The sequence below is a fragment of the Pezoporus occidentalis genome, unplaced genomic scaffold, assembly GCF_034315485.1.
Source record: "Pezoporus occidentalis ecotype Australia unplaced genomic scaffold, CSIRO_AGI_Poc_V1 ctg305, whole genome shotgun sequence".
Lineage (NCBI taxonomy): Eukaryota > Metazoa > Chordata > Aves > Psittaciformes > Psittacidae > Pezoporus > Pezoporus occidentalis.
In genome coordinates this window covers 153668-178322 of record NW_026914997.1, presented here as the reverse complement: position 1 = coordinate 178322, position 24655 = coordinate 153668, and the positions used below count along the sequence as shown (strand labels likewise).

Genomic DNA, 24655 nt, shown 5'->3' with positions numbered 1-24655 from the left:
GACAGTAATTTAACCATCAGTTTTTAATGGTGTTATCCCAGGGGCTGCTTTTATACTGAAAGCCAAAGTATGTCAGATCCACAGACAGAAAGACAAGCAGCTGTCACCTACAGCTACTTGGAATTCCTCTGACATCTGTCAGTACTGACACATAGACATGGCACTATACCTAAGTGCCCGTATCTACTGCTTCAGTGAAACATCTGTGTAGTTCAAGACAATTAAAAGTCATTAAGTAGGCAGGCAACAGTTCCCAACATAGATGGCAATGATACCACCAAAAGGTCATCCAAAGAAGTTCAGTAAAGACTAGAGGTAACACAGCAGAACCAAACTTCAAATACATTTTAACTCAAGCAGACAAGTTTTTTCTGGTCCCTCAGTTAGGAGTGGTCCTGCACATTGAAACATTCTGCCCTCTGACTGGAATGACCAGGTGAGAAGCACAGCAGTTCTCATGTCTCAGCACAGGCACTTTTGACATAGGCTGCACCTTTGTCTGGTGGGGCGCATCCGTCTTCAGCTGTGAGCTCTAGTAACTCCTCACCCTCATGGCAATAATGAATGTCCAGGTTTCACTGGAAAGAAATCTGTAAGGTCTCATTCAACACACAGAAGTATCAGCATTGTTCATGGTGTTACAGAAGACAGATTGAGTGGAGAGACACGACGTGTGGGAGTGTTGTTTGCTGACAGGGACGCAGGGAGGAAAAAAGGAGCAGCAATATCTGTGGATGATGTTTCTCCTTGGTTGCGGAGCTGTAAGATCTGCCGCAGCAGGGCCTTCCCTTCTTCTCTAGTCTGAAAAGGATTTGTAAAAACCAAAACAATACACCTATGGATGGGTAGTTTCTGGGTCAAATTCGGTAGGTAACCAGTGTAAGTTACAGTACTTTGTCATTCTGTATCTCTGCAAGCTATAAAAACCATCCTAATTTCTTCTGCTATTTAAAAATGTTACGGAATTTAACTTTAAAGCCTTTCCTCCCTTTACCCACCTAATTTGCATGTCACTTTGGTATTTCAGACAGTGGCACCATCAACCACTGAAGCTGCCTAAATATTCCAGCAAAAAGTGGATTGGAAAAGCTTCAAATCAGTTGAATTCAGATTCTCTAGAGTTCCAGACAGCTTTGCTAAGCACAGGCCATGCACCCTGCACTCATGGCCAGTGTCTGCAAGTGCACACTTACAAACATCTCAGAATCAGTCACATACAAACATAAGCACTACTATAAACTATGCACTGTCTACACACAGAAAATGAGAAAAAAAAAAAGTTATGTGAGTACCATCATTACACAGCATGTGGAATCTGTGAGCATTTAACCACCTCCTCAAACCAAGATTTTCAGTAGTCTTAAGACTGCCAAATGGAGCCTCAAATTCTTTTACTTATTAAACACCAACGAGACATGGTTCAATTTTACCATCTACACCACATTCCATGACTTTAGTCAATCATAAGCAGCATTAGTGATCAGGTATACAGCACCACCACTTAGGATATGACCTGCACGGCAGACAGCCCTCATTCACTCAATAAAGGATCCCTTCTGCTCACGGGGGAGAAAAAAAATCAAGGTCATGGTTCCCCTAAGAAAGAAACACCAAAGATGGACAGAGCCTTGGGTGACATGGTCTAGTGTGAGGTGTCCCTGCCCATAGCAGGGGGTTGGAACTGGATGATCTTAAGGTCCTTTCCAACCCAAACCATTCTATGATTAAGACTGAGCAACTACTCACATCATTGAATGCACAGCACTTCTGAGCACAAGCGGAGGCTTCATCCCAGAGCTTACACTTGAAGTAGTACTGGGCCAGGTAACGGAAGGCAGTGCTGACCTCCAGGTGTTCCACTATCTCCTGCAGTGAGGGGGGTAAAACCCATCATCTGTGAGTGCCCTCCAGGCTAGCTCTATACCATGTTTACTTCTTTTATTCCCAAGATACCATCTTACCCCACAGGAATAGATATCCTGGATGTATTTGATATAGCACTGAGCTGCCTGTTCAGATTCATTCAGCTGTTCATGCAGCCTAGAAAAGGAAGAAAACAGGCCATTGGAACAAGACAGCACTGTTGAAGACCTTCCTGGTCTACAAGAAAGTACCTACTTGCCCTGACTCAGTCTAAAGCCAGGTCTTTTCCTTCAGAATCTGCATGACATGCACCAGGTACTGCCCCTCATGGAAGCAGATGACCCAGCTTAAGAACATTTACATGAACAGGAAGCAGCCAGTCAGGTCCTAACTGCCAGAAGCAGTGACAACCAAAGCAGGGACCTTTGCTTAGTCTGTCACATTTCCTTTAGTGCTCCTTCTTCCCCCACTATATCCCAGAAGTCTTTGTAGAGCAGCTTCACCCTCTACTTCCCCTTTTCCTTCCCCTTCATTTTTAACACTTTATGTTACTTTATCTCCCTCAAAATATTAGTGGCGATGTCACAATGTTCATATTTATTTCACATTAAACCCTCTCCCAGGGTCACAACCACATAATGTGGGGAGGGAGATAATAATAAAAACATAAATCAATCTACAATTTTGCACATCATCTACTATCAGAGATTGCTTTAAGTTTCAATACAACAAATACAATTGCCTGATCAAAACACTTCAGGATTCAGGGGTCCCTTCCAACCCACACTACGATTCTCTCTAGTTAACCCAAGAGGGACTGGAAGCTAAAGCTGGACACAGAATTAGCAGTCACTACAGACCTAACAGTAGCAGTTATTACAGAGCTACTAATAGCACCTAACAGCAGCTCCTCGTTTTACATTTAGTATCGTATCATTAGATATCAAAGTGCAAGTTGCATTTAACATAGTATTGCCAGTTCAGTGACAAAACATACTCACTTTGCTAATTTCACCAGTGCCATTTTCTCCACATCTCCTACAGCATAAGCTCTCCAATAGCACTGCCGAGGAAGGAGAGTCAGTCAAGCACACCACAAAAGTGACTCCAGCTCATGACTCATGCAAGCAGGTTAGAAACAGAAAACTACATGGCTGTCCAGCAAAGGGGCACATGCCATCTGTAGAGGACCCTTTTTATTTATCAGCAGCTCTAGTTACATTGCAGCAGAACTTATCCCATTGTAAGCACCACACAAACTGTTCCAATAAGCTCCTAGCAACATGCCCAGTGCATTTACAGTGGCACCAGCCACACAATTGTGCTATAACTCCTCCTAGTGTCCTGGGAGACATCCTAACGTCCTCCTCCAAACATCAGTTCTCACTCACCTTTTTAGCTTCCACCAACTGATTGAGTTTCTCATAGCATTCTCCTAGAGCAACCAGCATACGAGAATCATTTGGTCTGTAAAAGAGCAATTCCTAAATGCATCTTAATGGACAACCAGCTGATCTCAGGATGGGGTAGTGGGGGAAATCTAGACATAGCAGTGCCTGTCATCCCCTCTCATATAAAACATCACTTACACTCCTGACCAGCATTCCTCAGCATTTAATTGACAAAGCCTTTGTTAACTGTTAACTAATGCAACTAAAAGGGTTTGGAATAGTGAGACTGCACAAGCCACATAGTATTGATGTTACTCTTCCTCCCCCAACTTGGTTCCTATATGTAAATTTCTTAGCTAGTAGCAACATGGGTCCATTTGGAACCTTACCTGAGCTGGTGGGCCCGTCGGTAGTAATAAAGACAGTAAAATGGCATTTTCAGGATTTCGTAGGTTTGCCCCAAGCCATACCATGCTCTGTAGTCCCTTTTGTTCACCTCTATTGCATGTCTGTCAAAGGAGATGAATCAGTCAGAATAAATACAAAGACACAGTTCAGCAAAAGGCTACCAAATAACAAAGACATTACTTCAATCCTTATGTATGCAGATTCACACACCATTTTGTGCAGTACACAAGTGATACCTATAAGCCTGGATAGCTGCAGATGTGTTCTTCATTTCCATATACTCATGTCCCATAAGAGTCCATGCTCCCAGATAACGAGGATTCAGTTTCAAGGCCCTCTGGAAATAGAGGGCTGCTTTTTCATGCTGGGAACGCAAACTGTAATAATTCCCTAAAGCAAAAGTAACAATATTTAAAAACCTCAAACACACAAACAAAAAAACTCAACAGAGAAGTAGAAAAGAGATGGAAGAGGTATGATCGACCACCTCCCAGCTTAAATTATAAAGAGTCCCATTAAAGGCAGATGTGACTAAAACCTCAAGAGACCTAATAGCAGTCTGTTCTCCAGTGTTCTGCTCAATCCTTTTCCAGTTGCATCAATCAAGATCCCAACCCCTTGTCCTTAAAACTCATGTCATCATTTAACAAATTAATTTTTTGGTCCAGGCACACAATTATTTCCATGGAGTTTCAAGACTATAAAGGGTTTATCAGCTACACTGGTCTTCATAATGATTTCTTCAGCTCCTTTCTGCACTGAGAGTACTACAGCAGCTCTTACAGAGCAGAGCAAAGAAAAAGGGTGCTCTGTCATTTGGTCCACATTCACAAAGTAGTTTTGACAGCCTTGCTGTTTAATCCATTTTCCACAAGCTTTCCTCACACAGCTTGCACACAGCATAATCAAGACATGTGAAAGAGCTGGCTCTCACCAATTACGCAGCAGGTCTCCACACGGTACTTGTCTATCTCACAGAGATTGTGAGCCAGATAGCTCAACTCAGGCTTCATGCTCTAGTGAAACAAACAAGAGAGATTAGAAAAGCAACATGTTACTGTTTCAAAGATAAGCTGGCAATTAGCAATGTACACACTGTATCTGTCCATGGAGCTGTGAAGCAGAAAGCATAAGTCAAAAGCCTATATTCAGAAGCTAGATAGCACCAGCTGCTTTGCCAGTGTTTAAAACATCTCTGAAGATACCATCATTATGGACAGACATTAGAAAGAGGGCTTACCCTTACATATAGCAAGTTGGAGAAAGTGTCCATGTTTTCTATCCTGTAAGGATCTTGTTTCCTTAGCTCATTAAAGATGGATAAAGCTTTGTCAATATCTGAAGAACAGCAGACACAGAACAATAACTAGAAATGCTAAGTTGGCATTAAGAGGCTTATTCCTCCTGGTTAGTAAGTGTCACTGACCTCGGATATTGTGGTAGGCAACTGCAATCTGAGAGATGATATAAGTGCTTTTGGAAAATCCTGCATCAATGAGACTCTGGTACTTCTGCAGAGCCTCCTCTATCAGCTGCAGCTCTGTATAAATGTGTGCAAGAAAGAACTCTTTCATCCATGTATCTGGCAACGACAGGAACTTCAACTAGCGAGAACCAAAGAAGAGGAGGAAGAGATGACAATCAGTAGTATTCCAAGAACCACCTGAGGCAAAGAATCCGTTATCTTCCCTCCCATAATTTAGCAGATGGTCTTGAGGTAGGAGGCTTTCCTGCAACCGCTTTCTTATACCATAACAGCAGCTACAAAAGATCAGTATTAGGACCAGGAATTAATATCAGGCTCTTCCACAGGAAAGACAAAATAATGTCTAAGTTAACAATATTGAAACAGAAAAGGAGCATTAAGACATTCAGTCTAAAAACCAGTACAACATGGACCACAAAATTCTATTTAGTCACTCTGCATCTGTCCACATGACTGCTGAAACTGCATAACTGAAGCTATTTCATTTGATTAACAAGTGAATAAATTGTCCTCAAATCTGACAGCACCTGGCTTTCGATTCAGCCATTGGCCTTGTTTTTCCATTAAATTCAAAGTCCTTCAAAGGCTCTTCCCACGTTTGAGCATCAATATCATATCACTGTTTTTTGATAATCTAAGTGAAGATACTCTCATCAAAAATACATTTCCCTTTTACCAATCTCTTCTGTGCCACCTCTACTTTGTTAAATATTCCGCCAGCCAGAACTGACTGAAGAATTCCAGGAGTCAAAAAGTCCCATGTGCAAAGAAAAGTAACCTATTTTGGTTTTATATCAAAGTTCAGTTCTTTCATACAAAGTAACACATAGGAGATGAATTGTATTTTACAAAGGGAACACCCATGTTACTATATTAGTTTTAAAAGCAGGGATTCTACACACCCTTCCAGGCCACCAAAGTGCTCAATAACTGTGGAACTAGAACCAGATTCAGGGAAGAAAAACAAAACGAAAACCAAAGTTATCTTAGAAAAGTACTTCAGGAGGATCTCCTCCACGTGCTTCATGTGACAGGGCAATAAGCCTGCTGACAAATGCTTCAGAATATGTGAACGCGCCATTTCTTAAACCACTTTGTGAGTGAATGAAAGGAAGTCAGCCCTGCCTGCATAAAGATTCTCAAACTACAGCATGACAAGCAATTGAAGAAAAAGAGGCTTTAACAACATCATTTACAATCTTGGATTGCTTTGCCTGATAGTCTAACAGAATAAAGCAGTGGCTGATATCAGTCTTGTTGCAACTGAATCAATGGTTACTGAATCGTGTTAAACTCTGGAATTTATTACCACATCTTGATATCTCCCAAGTTTTACCATCTCTTTATCTGTAATCAAGTTGCAAAGTTCCAGCCAGGCTCCCCAATGCAAAGGTAAGACATGGGTAGCTTCAACAAACACATCTATGGCTTCTTTCCCCAGGTCCAGTTTCCGCAGCACGACACCGTACCTGTAAATAAAGTTATCAAGTTAATCAGAATCACAACACTGCATGTTCACACAAACAGAATCATGGATGGGCTTGGGTTGGAAGGAACCTTGAAGCTCATTTAGTTCCAAGCCCCTGCCACAGGCACGGACCCCTTCCACTAGAGCAGCTTGCTCCAAGCCCCTGTGTCCAACCTGGCCTTGAACATTACCAGGGATGGGGTAGCCACAGCTTCTCTGGGCAACCTGTGCCAGTGCCTCACCACCTTCACAGGGAAGAAAATTCTTCCCAATATCCAATCTAAATCCACCCTCTTTCAGTATAAGTTCATTTAAATATATTACAAATGCATGCACTTACAGATAAAGGCCAAATCCATCCAATTCCCGTGCCTTGTGTTTCTTGCTAAGCTCAACTCGCAATTCTCGTAGAGCTTCATTTTTCACCTGTCCTTTTTCCAGAGGTCCTGCATGAAGAGAAAGTCAACTAGGTTTCAATCCAGAGTCCTACCACAGCAATCACAAAGTCCAGGCTATATTCAGAGTCATCAGTGACATGACCTGAAGGCTTCCTCTTTTTAGAAGAAAATCACTTAATCTGATCATCTGCTTTAACAGAAGAGCTAATAAATGAAAATCTGTAACCTGTATTAAGCCAATGAATTGAGAAAGAATGAAAGAAATCATGTTATACTATTTCAGTTTTATTATCAAAAAACTGAGAGGGGAAAGCCACACAGATAAGGTGATTTACATGAAAAGGCATTACCTGAAACTTCAATATATTGTCTTGTGTTTCTTGACACCAGAGACTTACCCAAACTATCCACTGTCTCATCATCCTTCTTCTTTTCCCCTGACTGTGGAAAAGAGAGGAAACCCAAAATTACATCATAACAGTATATTCCTTACGCCCACTGCAATGCCAGCAGCAGCACGTGAACTTAAACTGAGCCTTCACAAACACCATGGTCCTAAAAAGAACAGTCCTATCCTGCTTCCCCCAGGCATGTAACTGGGAATTCTGGGTGCTCATTCAGAACAGAAAAGGGAAAAAAAAAAAAAAAGAAGGTATGCCAGAGAGGGGTGGGCAGCAGAGGAATTTGGTGTGAAAAGGCGATCTTCCCTTCTGTCTTACCAGGTATCTAGAGTACATATACAAGAAGTAAGCTTTCTGACTCTTGCATCCCCGTAGAAAATAGGCAGCCCTGTCATATTCCTTTAGATCAAAGTAAGACTTGGCTAATGTGTAGGCATCCAGATCACGAGCATCCTCCTGCAGGGACACAGAAGAGCTGTAAGACCTCAGAAGCTCTGACATGCTTTAGGACAATTACGTGGTTACAAAAGATCAATGAAATCGCTCTGGAAGCTAAAAATGTTTATTCATCCTCAAAGATGGTTTGAGGACAATCAGGAAAGTACCTCTATTCCCTCACATGATCAGATTCCTAGATCTCAAATAACATGAACAGACTAATTAGAAACATCTAAAATACACAGTGAAACTACCTACTTAGGAATTCCATAGCAAATAGTATTAAGTGCTCTGAAATGCACTTGCGATGTGTCACACTGCTATAACTTGACAAAACAGGCACGTACCTAAAAGCCCACCTGCACACCTAAGAACACAGGGACAGAGATACAATTTTTATCTTCTGTATCCTAAAGTATCCTAAAGAGCACGAGTTAAAGGCACGACGTAATTTGTACTACAATAAATTTTGGCCTTGGTAAAAACAAATAAACCCCAAAATTAAGTAGCATAATTTCAAGCTTTGCTTAGAAAGAACCATGTTATAAGGACAGCCACACATCAAACGGAACACCTCAAATCCGGGAAAGCACGCTCAGCTCTGTCTGCCCCGCTATGGAACAAAGCTCTGCACAACCACCAGCGCCCGGAGCCCCCTCCTTCCTGCGCGGGATTTTGAAGTGATCGCGGTCGCGGTTTTAACCCGGTGCTGCAGGCAAAATCAACGGGCAGCACTGCATCAACCGCACCGTGTCGTGTCCCCCCCACCGAGCCTCAAAGCGCTCCCACGGCGGCGGTCCGCCCTGCCCAGCTAGCCCGCGGGTGCCGGTTCTTGGGGCGGCAGCGGCCCGCTCCGGCCGTACCTCTGTGAGCGCAGGCGGCGGCGGCAGCTCGCTCAACGGCAGCGGATCCAAGGCAAAGGCGAGCTCGGAGGCCCTGCGAGGGGAAAAACGGTTGAAGCGGAGCCCGCAGGCCCGAGGCGCGCCCGCCCGCGCGGCTCTCACCACTTGCCGCTGTGCTGCAGCCCTCGCTCGCGGCTCCGCTCCGCCACGCACAGCAGCTGCTTCTTAATCTCCCGCAGGTCCGAGAAGTCGCCTCCAGAAAGCCCCGCTGCCGCCATTGCACCGGAGCGCTCCCAGCCAATCACAGCCCCACACACTGAGTACCCTTCAGCACCGTAGACGCAGCATTCTCTTTGGCTGAGCTCGAAAAGGCTCGTTGCCAATCAAACAGACGCGCTGAATCCTAAAAGCCTGACTGGCTAACTGGTGCTCTGACTGCCTAACTGGTGCTCTGATTGGCTAACTGGTGCTCTGACTGCCTAACTGGTGCTCTGATTGGCTAACTGGTGCTCTGACTGGCTAACTGGTGCTCTGATTGGCTAACTGGTGCTCTGATTGGCTAACTGGTGCTCTGACTGGCTAACTGGTGCTCTGACTGGCTAACTGGTGCTCTGACTGGCTAACTGGTGCTCTGACTCGCCGTCGCCGGTACAGCTGCGCTCCGGCACCGAGCCAGGCTGAAGGGGGAGCGAAAGACGCGGGGTCAGGCTCGTTCCGCCCGTTGCTATGGGTGCAGCGCCTCAATAAGCTCCGGCCGGTCCGGCTGTTTACGCCTCGGCGCTATCAGGCGCTTTTCTATTCGAATCTGTCCGACTCTGTCAGCCTCGGTTCTTTCCGACTCGGCTCTGTCTGCCTTGTTTTTTTGTTGTTTTTTTTTTTGTTTTTTTTTTTTGTTTGTTTTGTTGTTGTTTTGTTTTGCTTTTTTTTTGTTGTTGTTGGTGTTTTTTTTTTACGTTAAAATAAAATTTCTTATCTAAATGCAACTGAAGGTTACCTGTCAGAAGAGGTTAGAGGTCTGCTCTTGTCTCTCCTGAAGTGTGTCGTTTCACGTGTCAGTTTACGAAGGATAATATTGTACAAAAGAACAAAGGAAAGACCTCTTTTGACAGCGTTTTGTGTTTGTTGATTAAAAGAAAATCATTCCTCCCACACAGAATTAATAAATGATCTTGATAAACGTTGGAACTGTGTATAATGTCCCAGTACAAATTCTTGTTCAAATGCAGATCAGGCACTGCATGTGTAGTTGGCCACGTGATTAGGAAGGGGAGGCAGGGGATTTCTTTCGCAGTTGATGCCAGATCTGCTTTTGGACCGGCTGGGAGAAAGTGTTTATAAAACAAGAGGACCATGCTCTTTTTGCCTTCTGCTAGCCATAGGCCTGGAAATCTTAAGTGCCTACTTCACTCCTGTGTCCGCCTCGGCTCTTTCCGTGTCGGCTCTGTCCGGCGCTGCCCTCCTCAGCTCTTTGCGTCTCTGCCCTCTGGCTCTGTCAGACCGCCCTCGTCTCGGTTCGTCGCTTTCCTGCTCGGCTCTTTCCTCCTCGGGTCGGCGCTCTCCGCCTCTCTTCGGCTCCCGTGGGAGTTTGGCGCCCAGTCTGAGGAGCGGTTCCGGGTCCCGGCCCTACTCCTTCCCGAGAAGTGGGCACTCCCGGTGCGGTTTCCAGGGCCCGAGGTGTTGGCGGGAAGTATGTCCCGTGGGACGGAGAGGGGGTTTCCAGTGCAACGAGGTGGGCTGGGTTACACGAAGTGGAGGGGCTCCCAATGCTCCTTTCCTTTCTGGAGGGGTAGGGGGTACCTTGGTGCCGGCCTCCCCGCTCCTCTTTTCTGTACTTTGCCTTTCTTCATTCTTACAGAGTTTGCCCTAGCCTTTGACATGCCGAACGTTATTAACTGTGTGGGCTTTTTGTCTTTCACTGAGGTACATCCTTGCCTTTCTTTAACAGGTGTCTATACGGAGTGCTGGAGACTGAGGACCAGCACTGTGGTGTGTTGACGCTGTAGTGAGGAGGAAAAAGGCCTGGAGAAGACTGGAAGAGAGATCCTTTGGTGGAGTCTGAGCAGCGGTTTGTGCCGTAAGGACACTTTTGGGAGGGCCCTTCCCGTTCAGCACAGCTGAAAATCTCACCCATTTCTGACTTAGTGTTTGAATTTTCCCTTTTCTTTATGTAATCAAAATTTATCTGGCTTGAGTCTTAGACTGGCGATGCCTGCTGTTGGATGAAAGCTGGGGAGGCAAGGCCAATAGCACTGCAGCATCATAATCATTCTGAGATAAAGAATCACGGGCCTTTCTTGTTTCTAGTTGATCAGTTCTCAGCCGATAGCAGAAATACCATTAGCAGGGTCGTCCTCGGGGTTCTAGTCTTCAGGGTCATCTGATTGTTTCTTAATGGAGTATTTCAATTTGCCTCTGTGTTGATAACACCTCCTAATTTAGTCTCATTAGAAAGTTTCACTGCCTACCTCCTGTGCTGAACATCATAATTTAAAAACACGAAGTAGAATTAGTCCTAATACCACTCACTCAAGCTTTTACTTTTAAACCAGTATCATCTTTTTAATTTTGTCATTTGTTTATTTTCTTGTGGCATTTTTCCCTGTGATGCTTTGGGTACTTAACTGGAATTACAGTGGAATGGGATTTAACTCTTGGGGTGGTTTTTTTGTTTGTTTGTTTGGTTGTTTTTTTGTTTTGATTTTTTTTTTTTTTCTAATAGTACAGAAATTTAAGCGCTTGTTTTGAGATCATTTTGCTCCACAACTTTTTAGGCTTTTTCAGAAAAATAATACTACACCATTGTGCTCTTTCCAGTATCAGAATGTCAGCTTTAACTCTCTTTTAAAAGAGGAATTAGGAAAAAATACTGTTAAAACTCATTTTGTACACCATTTGCAGGTTCTTTTTTTTCTCTTTTTCTGATGGTAAGGGAAGTATATTGTCTGTATCATGAAAGTAGCCTTCACTATCACTTCTTTTATTACAGAAGTGACTTGAATCAGAGGATCTAGTGTTTGAATCTGCTGCAAGTCTGTTGGCAATAAGTGTCACTGATTAGCACCATGTCTCCCTACTTGATTCTTTTGTATCACAAAGAAAGGTTTTGGCTTAGTTGTGGTTTTGTGAGCCACTAATGTCACTACTTCCTCTAACACTGAATTCAGTTTAAATTCTAAGGTTACCACCAGCTTTCGGTTTGTTGATTATTGTGACAGTTTCTAGGTTGTGACTGTGTTGTTCTGGAGCAGTCTCCAGACTGTTGATCTGGAGCAGTCTGCTGAAATCAAGGTTGTCCTACAAAGGTTGACAGCAATAGGAACAGCCCAGTTTATTTGGGAAATAATGGGTTATTTATAGGTTTTTTGGTCTTTCAAATAGGCAAAGTGAATTGGTCCATTGTTTGAAGTCTGATTTTAGTATTTCATGGTTTTTTTTTCTGTCTTAATTTTAGCCATATGTTACAAGTTTGGTTGAAGCTGTAATATAAAATACTTCCCTTACTCTGCCAGCCCATATATCCAAAATGCCAATAAAAAATTCTTTGTTATTCTTGTTACTGCAAAGATGGGTCTAGTTAATACACAAAATGCCTGACTCATTCCCCATTCCCTCTCCTTGCCCTGTCCCCAAATACAGATGAACAGAGACTCAGGTTTTGGTTTTTGATCTGAAGATAAACTTTCGTTGTCTTTACAGTCTCATTAGTACATGGGTATTTTTATACATACTTGGGTATCAGCTGTTAGAGTGGGCTGTTCTGTACTCCTAAATTTGCATTTGATGTTTGTTCGATAATTACATTGTTTTAACTTAAGGATGTTCATATTTTGCAGTCATACAATGACTGGTTTGTTTGTTTGGGGTGTTTTTTTTGTAAATTATTTTGATGTATGTGAGGCCTGTGAAGTCATTTTGTTAGTCTGTCCATCTTTTGGGCCCACTGACTACTGCATGCTATTTTCCTTCTGGAAGCTGTGACGATATGCTTCAGGCGCTCTGTGAGATTTCAAAAGGAAATATGGAGCCTTCTGCAAGAATGCACAAAGTTCTACTTAGTCGGACGCTTGCTGAAATCTAAGTAACATATCCTTTATGTCAGGTTCCTGATGTGTGCCACTGGGGCAGCGTTGCTCTAGCTGTTCATATGATTGTTCTGCTGGAAGAGCAGGAGCTCAGAAAGCTCTGACATACTGAGCTTCTCAGTGAGAAAACATGTTCATTTTTTGGTGCCTAACCAGATGGATTTGAGTGTGTGAATATCTATCACTGCAGTAGGTCACCAGCTGCTGAAATTGGGTTTTGTGGCTCCCGCTATTCAGCAGAAGGTGGCGCTTTGGGCTCTGTCTTACAGGCATAAGAAAAGGACAAAAGGGCACTTAATGATAGCTAGAGTCCAGTAATTCAATTGCTCTAGACTTGCTTCATAATGAGAACTCATCATTCTTCCTGTCATTCCGTTGTTTAAGAGATGCATATTTTAAGTGACACCCAGGGCTGGCTTTTAGAGCAGGGGCCTAATTAAATCCACTGCAGGAAACCTGGTAACATCTTTGGGAAATCCAGATTAACTTGTCTGTCGTAACTGGTGCTGTTGGAAGAGCAGGAGGTTGTTCACCATGTCACTGCAGAGCTACCAGGGTGAGACTGTCTCTAGTACCAGAACATAGAAACACGGTAAAAAAAGCAGTGAACGTCAGAGCGGGGGGGAATTGTGTTCATTGTACAAATGGCTTGTGTAGACTTTAAACGTTGGTTTGTTTTTCTTTTTTTTCTGTTTTGTTTCTTTTTTTTTTCCCCAAAGTTAAAATTTTCAGCTGTACAGCTAATGCCCAGTGAAATCTGTGTAAGTGGCCTCTACCAAGTCAAGTGTCTTCCCAATACAGGGAATTTCATGTGATGACAGAGGAAATCCAGACTTCTGCATTCTCTGGGTTCAACTTCTTTATCATGATACTATCAAACTGTGCTTTTAAACTTGCTTAAAAAACAGTTATGATTTTAAGCTGTGTATATGCAAATGATTTTAAGCTATATATATGTAAAGCTGTGATTACAGGTTCTTGTATAATTTTACACTGAGAAATTTTCTAATATTGGTTGTATTCTCTATTTAGCACAGTTACTGCAACCCCTCTGTTTGCTTGTACCTTCTGCCAGCACGTCATTAAGGTTAGAGCTTGGAAACTATGTGACTCTAAGCTGTGAGAGAAACCATTTGTACTTAATTTACAGCAAGACTGAGGAATAAATTCTCACCAACTGTGGATAGTCTCAAAGGTGGGAGATTGCCTGTCAGAAGGCAAAAAGGTTACCCATGAATTTGTGTCAGCTCTGTGACACAGTTACTGAGTTCCTGAGTGAGAACGGAATTAATTCTATTTGTTTAGGGTGGCTCTTGTGTACTTCTAATCCCATGGAGATGAGCTTTTCTTTCAAGCATCCTTTTGTATTTCTTCTTTCTAATGGTATTCTTCCTTCCAGAAATGAGAGTTACATTTCTGTCTGGGTTCCATGTGTACATTATGCCAGACCTCCTTAAGTGACCTTTGGTTTAAAAATAGTAAAGTAGTAGTATGAATCTTCTTAAACCGGCTATCCTTTAGTTGATTTGTGGGTACTTGAATTGTCCTATTTCAAGTGAAATTTGAAGGTAACTTATTTAGAACTATGAATTTTGGTATATGTGCATATGTATGCTGTCCATGTAGTGGCCAGGATGTTTCTCTTTTTTCAAGACAAGGCACAGGTTACCACGTGGTACCAATTCAGAGATTGCCACTAACACTGACGGAAGATCTTTGAACAGTTCCTGCCTTTTGCAAAATCATATCTTGGAAAGTCTTGGTGTGACAACAGCAGATTTTTAAAGAAAATCCTTTCTCTGTGAGAACTCGATGGGTTCTTGCCAAATTTCTGTAACTGGTTGGAACAAAGTTCGCAAAGAGTTTGATTTATCTGACCCTCCAGGATGTATTCTAACCAGCATGTTCAGTGAACTCTTTGAACTGTATTGTCCTCACATTAGGCAGCACAAATAGGTACAACTTATAGATAATGCAAGTTCAGAATCAATATGTAGATTCTTGCAGGAATCAGCTGGTTGGAGCAATGAATTGATGTGCAGCTTCATTAGAAAGTGACTGAAATGCCTGTTCATACTCAGACTTTCCTCTTTGCATTTGTAAAAGGTTCTTAATTGCAGATAAATTCCTGGCCTAGAATAGCTGTCTTGTAACCTCTGATGTTAATGGAAGGTCTGGTTTTGTGATTTAACTGTAGCGAGATTATTAGTTGCTAAAGTGCCAAACACTTGTCCCAGAACTTTACTTGATATTTCCTTTGTGTTTTTTGCAAGACTTAAGTCCACACTTAGGCAGACAAACATCTGTTCCTTTATAATGTTGGGGGGGTTCCCCCTAATCAAAAAACTAATAAGCTGGGAATATCTAAGACCAAAGTAAATTCACTGGGAATAAAAGTGGCACCTTTTTTTTTTTTTTTTTTTCTTTTTTTTTTAAGGCCAGCCTCCCTGGGTAAGTGGTGCAGCTTGAGAACCACAAGTGGTTTAACTTCAGTGTATGGAAGTCTAAGCTTTACCAGATGTAATTGTAGTTCAGTTCCAAAATGATCTTGTTGGGGCAAAAATAGACGCTGAATGCACTGAAAAAAAACAGGTGTCAGTGTTTGGAATATTTGGACAGAATGGAAAGGGTGGGTTTTAATATGGCTTTTCCATCTTCAGTTTGTAATTTTGCATCCCCCCATCATCGTCCCCCCCACACACCTTGTCTTGTATATACCAGTTGCTAATCTTGTAAATCATGCCTGCTGCATAACAAGAACAGGGAATTGACTGCAGGATATCTCATATGACAAAGGCGCACTGTGATCCACAGCCATAGTGCTGGCCAGGACAGTCTCCAACACCTGCTGTGCAGAGAGCAAGTCACCATGAGCAGTGAGCGCAGAACGGGCTGTTTGACACAGCTTTGCCCATAGGTAACAGGTGGTGATACAGTATACTGCAGGGGAAATTTATAACTGCCTGTTACAAACATGATAGAATAGTATCATTCAGTGTAACAATTGTTTACTCTTTTTCATCAGGGTTTAAGTGACAGGTACGTTGCTCAGACTGCAGTTTCCTGATCCTTCTTCACCCTCTTGAGGCAGCTTTTTCCAAATACTTCTGTCATACTGGTGGTAGCACTTATACCATTACATGATCAACCGGATTAGGAAACTGATCTGGTTTTAAAAAGATCTTGGGTGAAAGAGTGCTTCAGCTTTCATCTGACTCACCTTGTCCAGCTTGTGGGCTGACAATGGGACTGCTCCCTTGGGTGGCAAAAGGGCTACAAGAGTTTATGGGAAGAATGGGACTGTCCTTTGCAGCAGCAGTTTGGGCTTAGTTTGCATGGTTTGGAATCCATGTGTTTCATCTGCTAGTGAGAAGGCAGTGCTAGCTGTGAAGAGTTTTGTAGTGTGAACTTCTGTGTGCTGGGGCTTATGGAGTAGAAGAGGAACCAACTGGCAGTCAAATTGAAGCAGCTCCAGGCTGGAGTTGACCCAGTGTTTTGGTAGGAAAAACTATTTTTTCCTCGTGATTTATTCATAGAGATCTGTATAAGTGCAGAAATGTATGTGTTCTTGTATCCTGATCATGGCAGGATTATTTGAAAGCATTGGTTTTATAATGATGGATTGCTATAGACATTTTGGACATCTTTTCCAAACACTATTAAGCCTTGGGTTTCTTCAGGCTGTTCATTTTGTGATTAAAGTATTTTATGTTTAAGGTAATCTCTCTAATAATAATTCTCAGTTTTGTTAGAACTGCATAGGCCTTTGCATGTCACTGCAACAATCCTTGTGATTTGTTCTTGATTCATTTTCACAGACTGCTAGCTTTGGGCAACCAAATAATATTCCCACTCCACAGGAAGCACTGGGTTTCCTTGTGTGGAATGCTGTGTAGCATAGTGAAAAAAGTGTCTTAAAATAATGTAACAGAGTACTGACAGCTACTTCTGTCAGTGCTGCTGTGTAAAGGTGGTGCTGGAACAACTGCATCAGAACAGGTAATGGCATCTGTGAGTTTACAGTAAATTGTCTTTTTTGCAAGTAAGGAGATAGAAAACAGTCTTGTGACCCAGAAGCTACTGTGAGCAAGTTAGAACTGTTGTATTCTTTGTTTGCAGTATGTGCAAAATTGGGATGGGGAACATTTTGAACCTAAATAACATGTTAAGGCACACTTTGGAAAGCTGCTTTAACTTTCAGCTTCTTTAACTTTCAGCTGTAATAACAACTTAATTGTCATCTGAAATAATTTCTCCTTTTACTCCCAGTAGGTGGCTGTTCTTCTATCAATACTATTTATCATCTGCTTTCCCACTTCAAAACTAAATTCCAGGAAATCTGCCTGTGATTCAAGTAATACAGCATCATGACATCAGAGTAGGCTTTTTTATGTTGTCAGTAACGTCTTTTTTCCACTCCTTCTTGATCAGATCTGAATTGCTTTCCTGGGAGGTAAATTGAGATTAAGTGATATAAAATGCCTCTGAGGACCCTGGAGTCACGCAGCAAAAGTGTTTACTGTGCCTGAATCACTTCTTTATATCTGAGAAATCCATTGACTCATGCCATGTATTTTCTGTTTTGGAGATTATATTCAATTGCAGCTTCTGATGAATTTGAAAGTAGTATCCGCTATGCATGCATAAATAGGCCAGGTGCTCTGGGGAAACCAGCATGCATCATTTGCATAGCATATTGCCCACCAGGACCCCTAGATATCACAGTAAAACTGTAAAGAACCATGCAGGTTCTTCAGGATTCTGTTATTCAAGAGCCTTCAGACTGTTGCTAAACTGTGGTTCCTAACTTAGTGGAGAACAGACTTGCCTTTTCAAGAGACCGTGGCAGTTGTTTCAACCAGTCTTCAAAAATTATGATTAGACTGACTTCTAAGAACTAGATTAATTTGATTGGATTGTGTTTAGTGTGCTGATATGCATTCTGGAAGTCACTGAGAAGAAGAGAGACTGGAGACAATATACTGAGTGATGGTCTTCATCTTGCACATGAGCAATAGGAATCTGTGGTTGATGAGCAGCGCAGTCAGTACTGAGATACTAGAGCCTCTGGTTCCACTGGCATTGCTGTCTAACGTAAGTCTTTGCTGTATGCTGAAAAGGTGAGTCCTGTACCTTCCATCCTTGTTTTGATGCTAATGATTGTACACATAGATGATAATGAAAGAGCTAATTGGAAGGAAAATCCATGGCGCTTTTTTTGCGGGGCCACTGGAGTCAGCGTGAGAATGACGGAAGTGAATGTGGGAAGGCAGAACCGCACCCTTCATTACTGTTGAAGGTTTCGGCAGGAAGAAGTAGAAACTAATAACATGCAATGATTGAATTCTTCTCCCCTCCCCCTATGAACTGAGCATGGATGTAAAACAGGTCAAAGCTGCTGGTAGTTTCCTTGTGTGTCAGAGCTTTGTTACTGAGCAAGTGAGTGCAGGTTTTTACTGTCAGGAAACTAAAAATTTCTGCAAACCCGTACTGATATTCGGTCTGTCCAGGCGTTCCCCCCCACGGCTTTTCACTATATTTTCCATTTGAGAAGAGAGGAGGATGGTTTATGGTGATCAGCAATCCTTTATGGCTGCTTCTGAGGCAGCAGCATTTTACACAAATTGAAGGAGTGACTTTGACCTTACAAAATAAATCAATGACCAGTACTCACAGCTCCTCCTGATTGTAATGCACTGATTGATGTACTGATGCTCAGTGTATCACAAAATCAGAATGCTTAGTAGCCTTTCTGTTTTGCATCTGTCTTACTGAGAGGCTATATTTAACAGGAAGGGTGTCATTATCAACTTGATCTTTTTAAATAAAACACAGTATTTGATATTCTTTTGAACCTCAGTGTTAATGATTTCTGCATGCTTCATTAAGAAAAAAAAACAGTTCTTTAAATAGCTCCTGTAAAACCAACTTCTCTTCAGCAAAAGAATGTTGTGGCTGTTTTCTGTGTAACAGTTTCTGTGGAGCTAATGAAGGCAAGGGCACACTACTAGCTTCTGTTTGGCTTGGTGTCCACCAGGACTCCCAGGCCCTTATCTGCAAAGTAGCTTTCAGCCTGGTGCATACATTTCATACTTTCAGCATACATTGGTGCATGTGTTAATTTTCTTTCAGCTTCATAGGCTTGGTGTTAAATGGCATTTAAAATTTTTTGTTTAATTTTTTTTTTAGCAGGTTAGGTGCTACTGTGGTAGTGATAAAATTAATTTTAATTAACTTTTCAGCATAGGTGTGATGACTTCTCAAATTTCACTTTAACGTAATGATTTGTAAGCCTTGCTCAAGTGAAGAATGTCTGAGGACATTGTGAATATCCAAGTAAAAATCAACGCCAGATTACGGGCTTTTATTACCTGTGGTAATTCAATTGAAATCCATGGCTTGTTAACTGAGCTGTACTGATTCTGAGGGAAGATGAAATAGTGCCCATGTAGATTTCTGTTGTGTTGATAAATTGCTACAAAAGGGATTTCTGCTGTCAGTGGATCAAATACAAAGACAAAATTTATTTCCTTCATGTAACAGTATATCGTATTAGACATCCTGAGGAAAACGAAGTTAAATATTAGTAAAGTATGTTCTGCACATAATTGACTTTATTTTCTTTAATTGAGAATAATGCCACTCTGAAACAGAATTTTGTACATCTAAGTTGTCTGCTGCTAGATACGTTATAATGGGTTAGAAAGTCTTAACAGTGACTTGTACAGCATTGCTTGTTTCCAGTTAATTTTCCACAGGTCAACAGAAGTTGGGGTATTAAGGAACTTCAGTTTAACTCAGACACTGGTATGTGCTGAAGGATGACATTTGCACATACATTCTCCTCTTATTCGTTTCAACTAAAACAGGTTAGCTTAAATCATAGAATCGTAGAATCGTTTGGGTTGGAAAGGACCTTAAGATCACCTGGTTCCAGTCCCCCTGCCGTGAGCAGGGATGCCTAACACTAGACCATGTCGCCCAAGGCTCTGCCCAACCTGGCCTTGAACACCTGACTGCCACGATTTTTCATATATGATGGACAGTGGCTTAGCAACTTCATTTGCCAGCTCCTTCAGGGCTCGTGGATGGATTCCATTAGGACCCATGGACTTGTGCACATTCAGGTCACTGTGATGTTTCAGTGGACTAGAAATGCATAGCCATTTGAAGGATACTCATGTTTTAAAATTGTCCAAAGTCATCTTCCTATACTGCTATTATAATGTCAGGGTAGATAAGTAAGAAGATTCTATATTCAGAGGCAAAGAGAAGGCATTTCATGCTCCCTGAACCAATGCTTTCTGCCTAATTGAAAACTGAAACTAAATCAAGTGCCTGTATTTCTGCTTAGAAGCAGACTTTTTCTACTAGTTTCACTTCTAGGAATGTTGGTGTCCTGTCCTTCTTCAACCTCTTGGCTGCTCTAAACAAGCAAGCTAAAAGAAGTCTGTTGGTACCTAGCTCATATAATTAATTCAGTCTACAGACATATCAAATTAGTAACTAGCAAAGAAGGACCCCAAGAGGACTGTTCCTAAGAGTCTGGAGTTTTCTGTGAGTGACAGGTATGATAAGCAAGGATGCTTGGCCTGAGTCCAGCCAGTTTATAAATGGAGAAGTCAGCACTGGTAGCATGTCACGAGAGCATAAGCGTAAGATTTATTTGAAGAACATTTAATTAAACTGGAAGGTAATGGAAGATACAGTGTGTAGCTTTTCCATTATAGAAAGTACTACAGTGCTTAGATGATTTATTACTGGGTAGAAATAATGGCTTCATGTTTTTTCAGGACACAGTAGGAAAGTGCTGTATAACATTTGAAAGCTACGTAGATTACATTGATACAACCTTCAGAATTATTATAATGTGACTTGTTTTTTGGACTATACATCCAAAAGCAATCAATTGTGGTGGCCCATGGTGAAGAGTTTGGGGTACGGTTATTTAAAAGGCAAATCTGACAAGTACTACAGAAGTCTGCAGTCGGAGGTTATAATTCAATTCTTTGTGTCAGTGTGTGTTTCATGAATTGATAACCAGTTCTTGCTAGGCATGACACCTCCTTAATACACTTTGTTATAGTGTGTTGTCTGTTAAAATACTTTTATGGTTCCCTAGAAGGACTATTTTTTTAATCTCCTCTTTTCATCCCCCTCCCTCCTCCTCCATGATTTGAGGTTTTTTGATGGAGAGAACTTGGGTGAATGTGCTGCTTGTCAGCTGGAGATTTACCATGGTGCGTATTTATGTTGTGGGGCAGTTATGCACTTTGTCTTTATAGAAGTTGCATGAAGAGAAGCTGATCTTTGCATTGCATTTTTCAGGGGCATAAATTTTAAAACCAGTAGCTGGGATTGATTGAGCAATACCTTCAAGTTCACACGCAGTAGGGTGCTGCGCAGGGAGTGAATGTCAGTTTTCTTCCTAGAATAGGCTGTCTCTTTTTTCTACCTGAAAACTCCTCCAGACATCACATTGTGCAGTGAGCACTGATGATCCTTAGCTTCAGGAACATTTTGCTTATTAAAAGAGATGCAATTCTGTACACTGACTTCAGAAAGTCCAATCAAAATCATCTCTTTTTATTTCATGTTACACAGTAATTCATATATTCTCTTCAGACCCTGAATGACCCTTCATATTTTCTGTTTTCCAGTATTTGGGCTTTCCTTATAAAACCTTTCTGCTGCTTATTGACCATGAAATCACTCTTTTCATTTACTATGTTAATCCCACACATAAAATTAAGTCTGGTGGACGGTGATACTGTGTGAAAGAGCATGTATTCTGAGATTAGTCTTTTAGAAATAAAGTTAGTAAGTATTGTGTAAGGGTGGGGCAATAGGACAGATTTTGGTAAAGTTTGGATAGGCTGTGGTATCCAGAAATCTTGAAACCAGTATATTAAACCAACTGAAAGCATGAAGTAGTTGTAATCCAAAGTTAGAACTTTTATCACCTGCAGATACTTACCTAGGCTACAGTGTGAATACTTTTGCACAATTACCAGTATCAAGATGACCTTTGGTTGAAGACACTTTAAAATAGAGGCAAACTTTGTGTTCTCTTTTAAGCGTGAAGGAATGGAGACTTAGTATGAGAAAAGAGGAGGGAAGAGTTTAATTTCTTTTAGATGCATCCATTGTTGTCAATTATTATAGAATCATAGAATGGTTTGGGTTAGAAAGGACCTTAAGATCATCCAGTTCCAACCCCCTGCCATGGGCAGGGACCCCTTCCACTACAGCAGGTTGCTCGAAGCCCCTGTGTCCAACTGGCCTTGAACACTGGCAGGGATGGGGCAGCCACAGCTTCTCTGGGCAACCTGTGCCAGCGCCTCAGGGAAGAACTTCTTCCTTATATGTAACCTGGACTTCCCCTGTCTCAGTTTAAACCCATCACACCTTGTCCTATTGCTACAGTCCCTGATGAAGAGTCCCTCTGCGGCATCCTTTTAGGCCCCTTTCAGATATCTTCCTTTTTATGATTAAAGTGAAATATGAGAAAAAACCCTATATAATAAGGTCCTCCAATAAACTCCTGGGAATGGGGGACTTATAGAATAAATAAATAGAGGCCTGTATTCTAAGAATATAAGTATTGAAATAACCTTTAAACAATAAAAGGTTAATTAAAGCATTAAGGTTTAGAGAGTCTTAGAATGAGGGTGTTCTGAAGGGGGGATATGAAGATTTTTCATTAACTCAGGCTGTCTTCTCAATACTGTGACATGCAGTATTTGGAGAAAAGACATCATGTTCAAGTCATTTGTCATGTTCACTTATCCTTAAGTCCTTTGCAGGACTGTGTGCTGTCAAGAATCCATTTTCTTTGTAACACTTGAGCTTTTCAAGGTGCACAAAATGGAGCAAAGGAACTGATCTGGTTGGAAGAATTTCATTCGGAGGGAGCAGATTATTGCTTAGAGCATTTAGAGCTGGAGACGGTTTTTTATCACTTCTTTTGACAAAATGGTAGTGTGTAGATGGGCTGCCCTAGTGGAATCTTTTGTAACAAGACCTGCAGTATCCAAATCATGGAAAAAAAGCATTGTACTCTGAACTGTCTTCCTGTTGTGTCCTGTCATGAACAGAAGGGAGGTAGGACACCAGAACTGTGGTCATGTCTTTGTCTCTTCCAGAACTTTTAGAATTGGGTTGTAGAAGCCACACTGTGAAAACTGTTTCACTCTCTATAGTGAAAGGGGCACCATCAGGACTCATTGCTTTCTGAAGGGATCTCTGCTTCTGTGATGACCAGAAGTTGACCAGGACACTGGGCACTTCTGTTTTGAATGCACTTACTGTTTCTCATGTGTAGTTAAAATTCCCAAGTTCATTTTTGTTTCTGATTTTTGTATTCTGTAATATCTCTGATAATGTGTTTCTCAGTCTGCTATAGTGTTGCATGCTGTCATGCTTACTCATCTAAACAGGATTAATGTAAGTTCCATGTTACTGCCAGTTTCCGCCTTACAGACATTAGTTTTCCTTGGCATGTTGTGGCTGCTGTAATCTCTGATGTTAGACTGTAGTGTCAGTCAGTACTAGCTGCAGTACTGCCTGTTCCTCATCAGTTATGGAATTTAAATTTCTGTCAGAAAGTATTTAAATATTCTGTGTCATTGTAGATATAGCTAATGTTTGCTTCTCTTCTGTGTGAAATGTCAAAGCCCTAGGTTCTACACATCTGTGTAACATGAACATGGTCCTTATTTTTCTTTGTACTGTTCTCTTATAGATCTACTTGTTTCTTATCTCGTTAGATAAAACGTTCAGCTTTGGTTTGTAGCATCCACTCTGTTGAGCAGGAAATTTGTAATGTAGATGCTGTATGCTTCCTTTAAAACAAAGGTGAAATTCAGTATAAGTAAAAATAACTTCCTGGTTAGGTGATAAGACAGTATTGCAGTTTTACATAGGGAATACACAGGATGGAAAGTAGTTTAAATTTTTGTCATGAAAAGTTTATGCTGCTACATATAATATTGCCATGTCAAGTTTCATACCAGTTACAGGAGTTGTCAGTTGAATGTTTTACCCTTCCTGATTTTAATGTCAATTTGTATTATCTATAGAGGTTATAAATTCAGAGTGAAAGTGTAGCTGTAGTGTGACTGGTAGGTTTGTGATTAATGAAGCCTAGGACTGAAGCTGCAAAAAGGGGTGGATCTGCTGTTGCTGGTATGGAGGCAGCTGAGTTTTACAGGATGGAGCATCTGTATGTAAAGAAAGATGATTTTCAGTCACTCTTTCTTAAGATAACTGTGAAAATAGTACTATTAATACATGTTGGAAAACCAGTGAAGTTTTAATAGAACTAAATGTGGCTTCTCCAGACTGTGGGCTGCCAGTCCCATTTGGGCAGGCTTCTGCATTAATCTGACATCTTGTTTAGCACTGATAACACTAGAGAGTCCAATTAAAGTATTTCAAGAAGACATCCCCATACAAGACTACACTGATTGTCTGCTAATGTGTATTGAATTGTAGCTGAACAGAGCCCCGGGTGCTGTGCTGCAGAGCAGGGGACCTCCCTGGCCAGCTCTTAATTCCTTTTATATCGATTTGGATGCTAATGATACAACCTTCTTCTCTAATTAACTGACATCTGCATTAGGCTGAACAAGAGCTCCCTGCTTGAAGCTGTCCACTTGTTTGTGTTATGAAATGTGTCCTCCTTGTATGTTACATTTTGTCCAGATTAGCTCAGTCTGTGCAAAATAGGTCTGAGTGGGTTTACAGCATTTTCCATTTCTTGCTTGACGGGGATATTGTTAGGAATAGAAGCTTATTGGGGTGAGTGTGTGTACATACAACCCCCCCATCCCCACCAGTATATATGTATGCTGTTACTTCAAAGAGGACAACAGAT

The 24655-nt window shown here is 41.6% G+C and overlaps 1 protein-coding gene across 3 annotated transcripts; it reads right to left on the bottom strand.

The window, feature by feature from the left end:
* Positions 1 to 9051, bottom strand: CDC23 (cell division cycle 23). Of its 3 annotated transcripts, none has more exons than XM_062627728.1 (16): positions 8861 to 9051; positions 8717 to 8789; positions 7734 to 7871; positions 7413 to 7455; positions 6957 to 7062; positions 6485 to 6617; positions 5089 to 5266; positions 4903 to 5000; positions 4597 to 4678; positions 3899 to 4052; positions 3644 to 3763; positions 3255 to 3330; positions 2865 to 2926; positions 1962 to 2040; positions 1747 to 1866; positions 1 to 801 (listed from the first exon to the last, which is right to left on the bottom strand). In XM_062627728.1, the coding sequence occupies exons 1-16, from the start codon at positions 8971 to 8973 to the stop codon at positions 631 to 633; spliced, it is 1746 nt and encodes a 581-aa protein (XP_062483712.1). In that variant the 5' UTR covers positions 8974 to 9051; the 3' UTR covers positions 1 to 630. The 3 variants fall into 3 exon arrangements, with proteins under 3 accessions (XP_062483712.1, XP_062483711.1, XP_062483713.1); XM_062627727.1 differs by having other exon boundaries at positions 8858 to 9049; XM_062627729.1 differs by lacking the exon at positions 8717 to 8789 and having other exon boundaries at positions 8858 to 8985.
* Positions 9052 to 24655: the final 15604 nt, after the last annotated feature.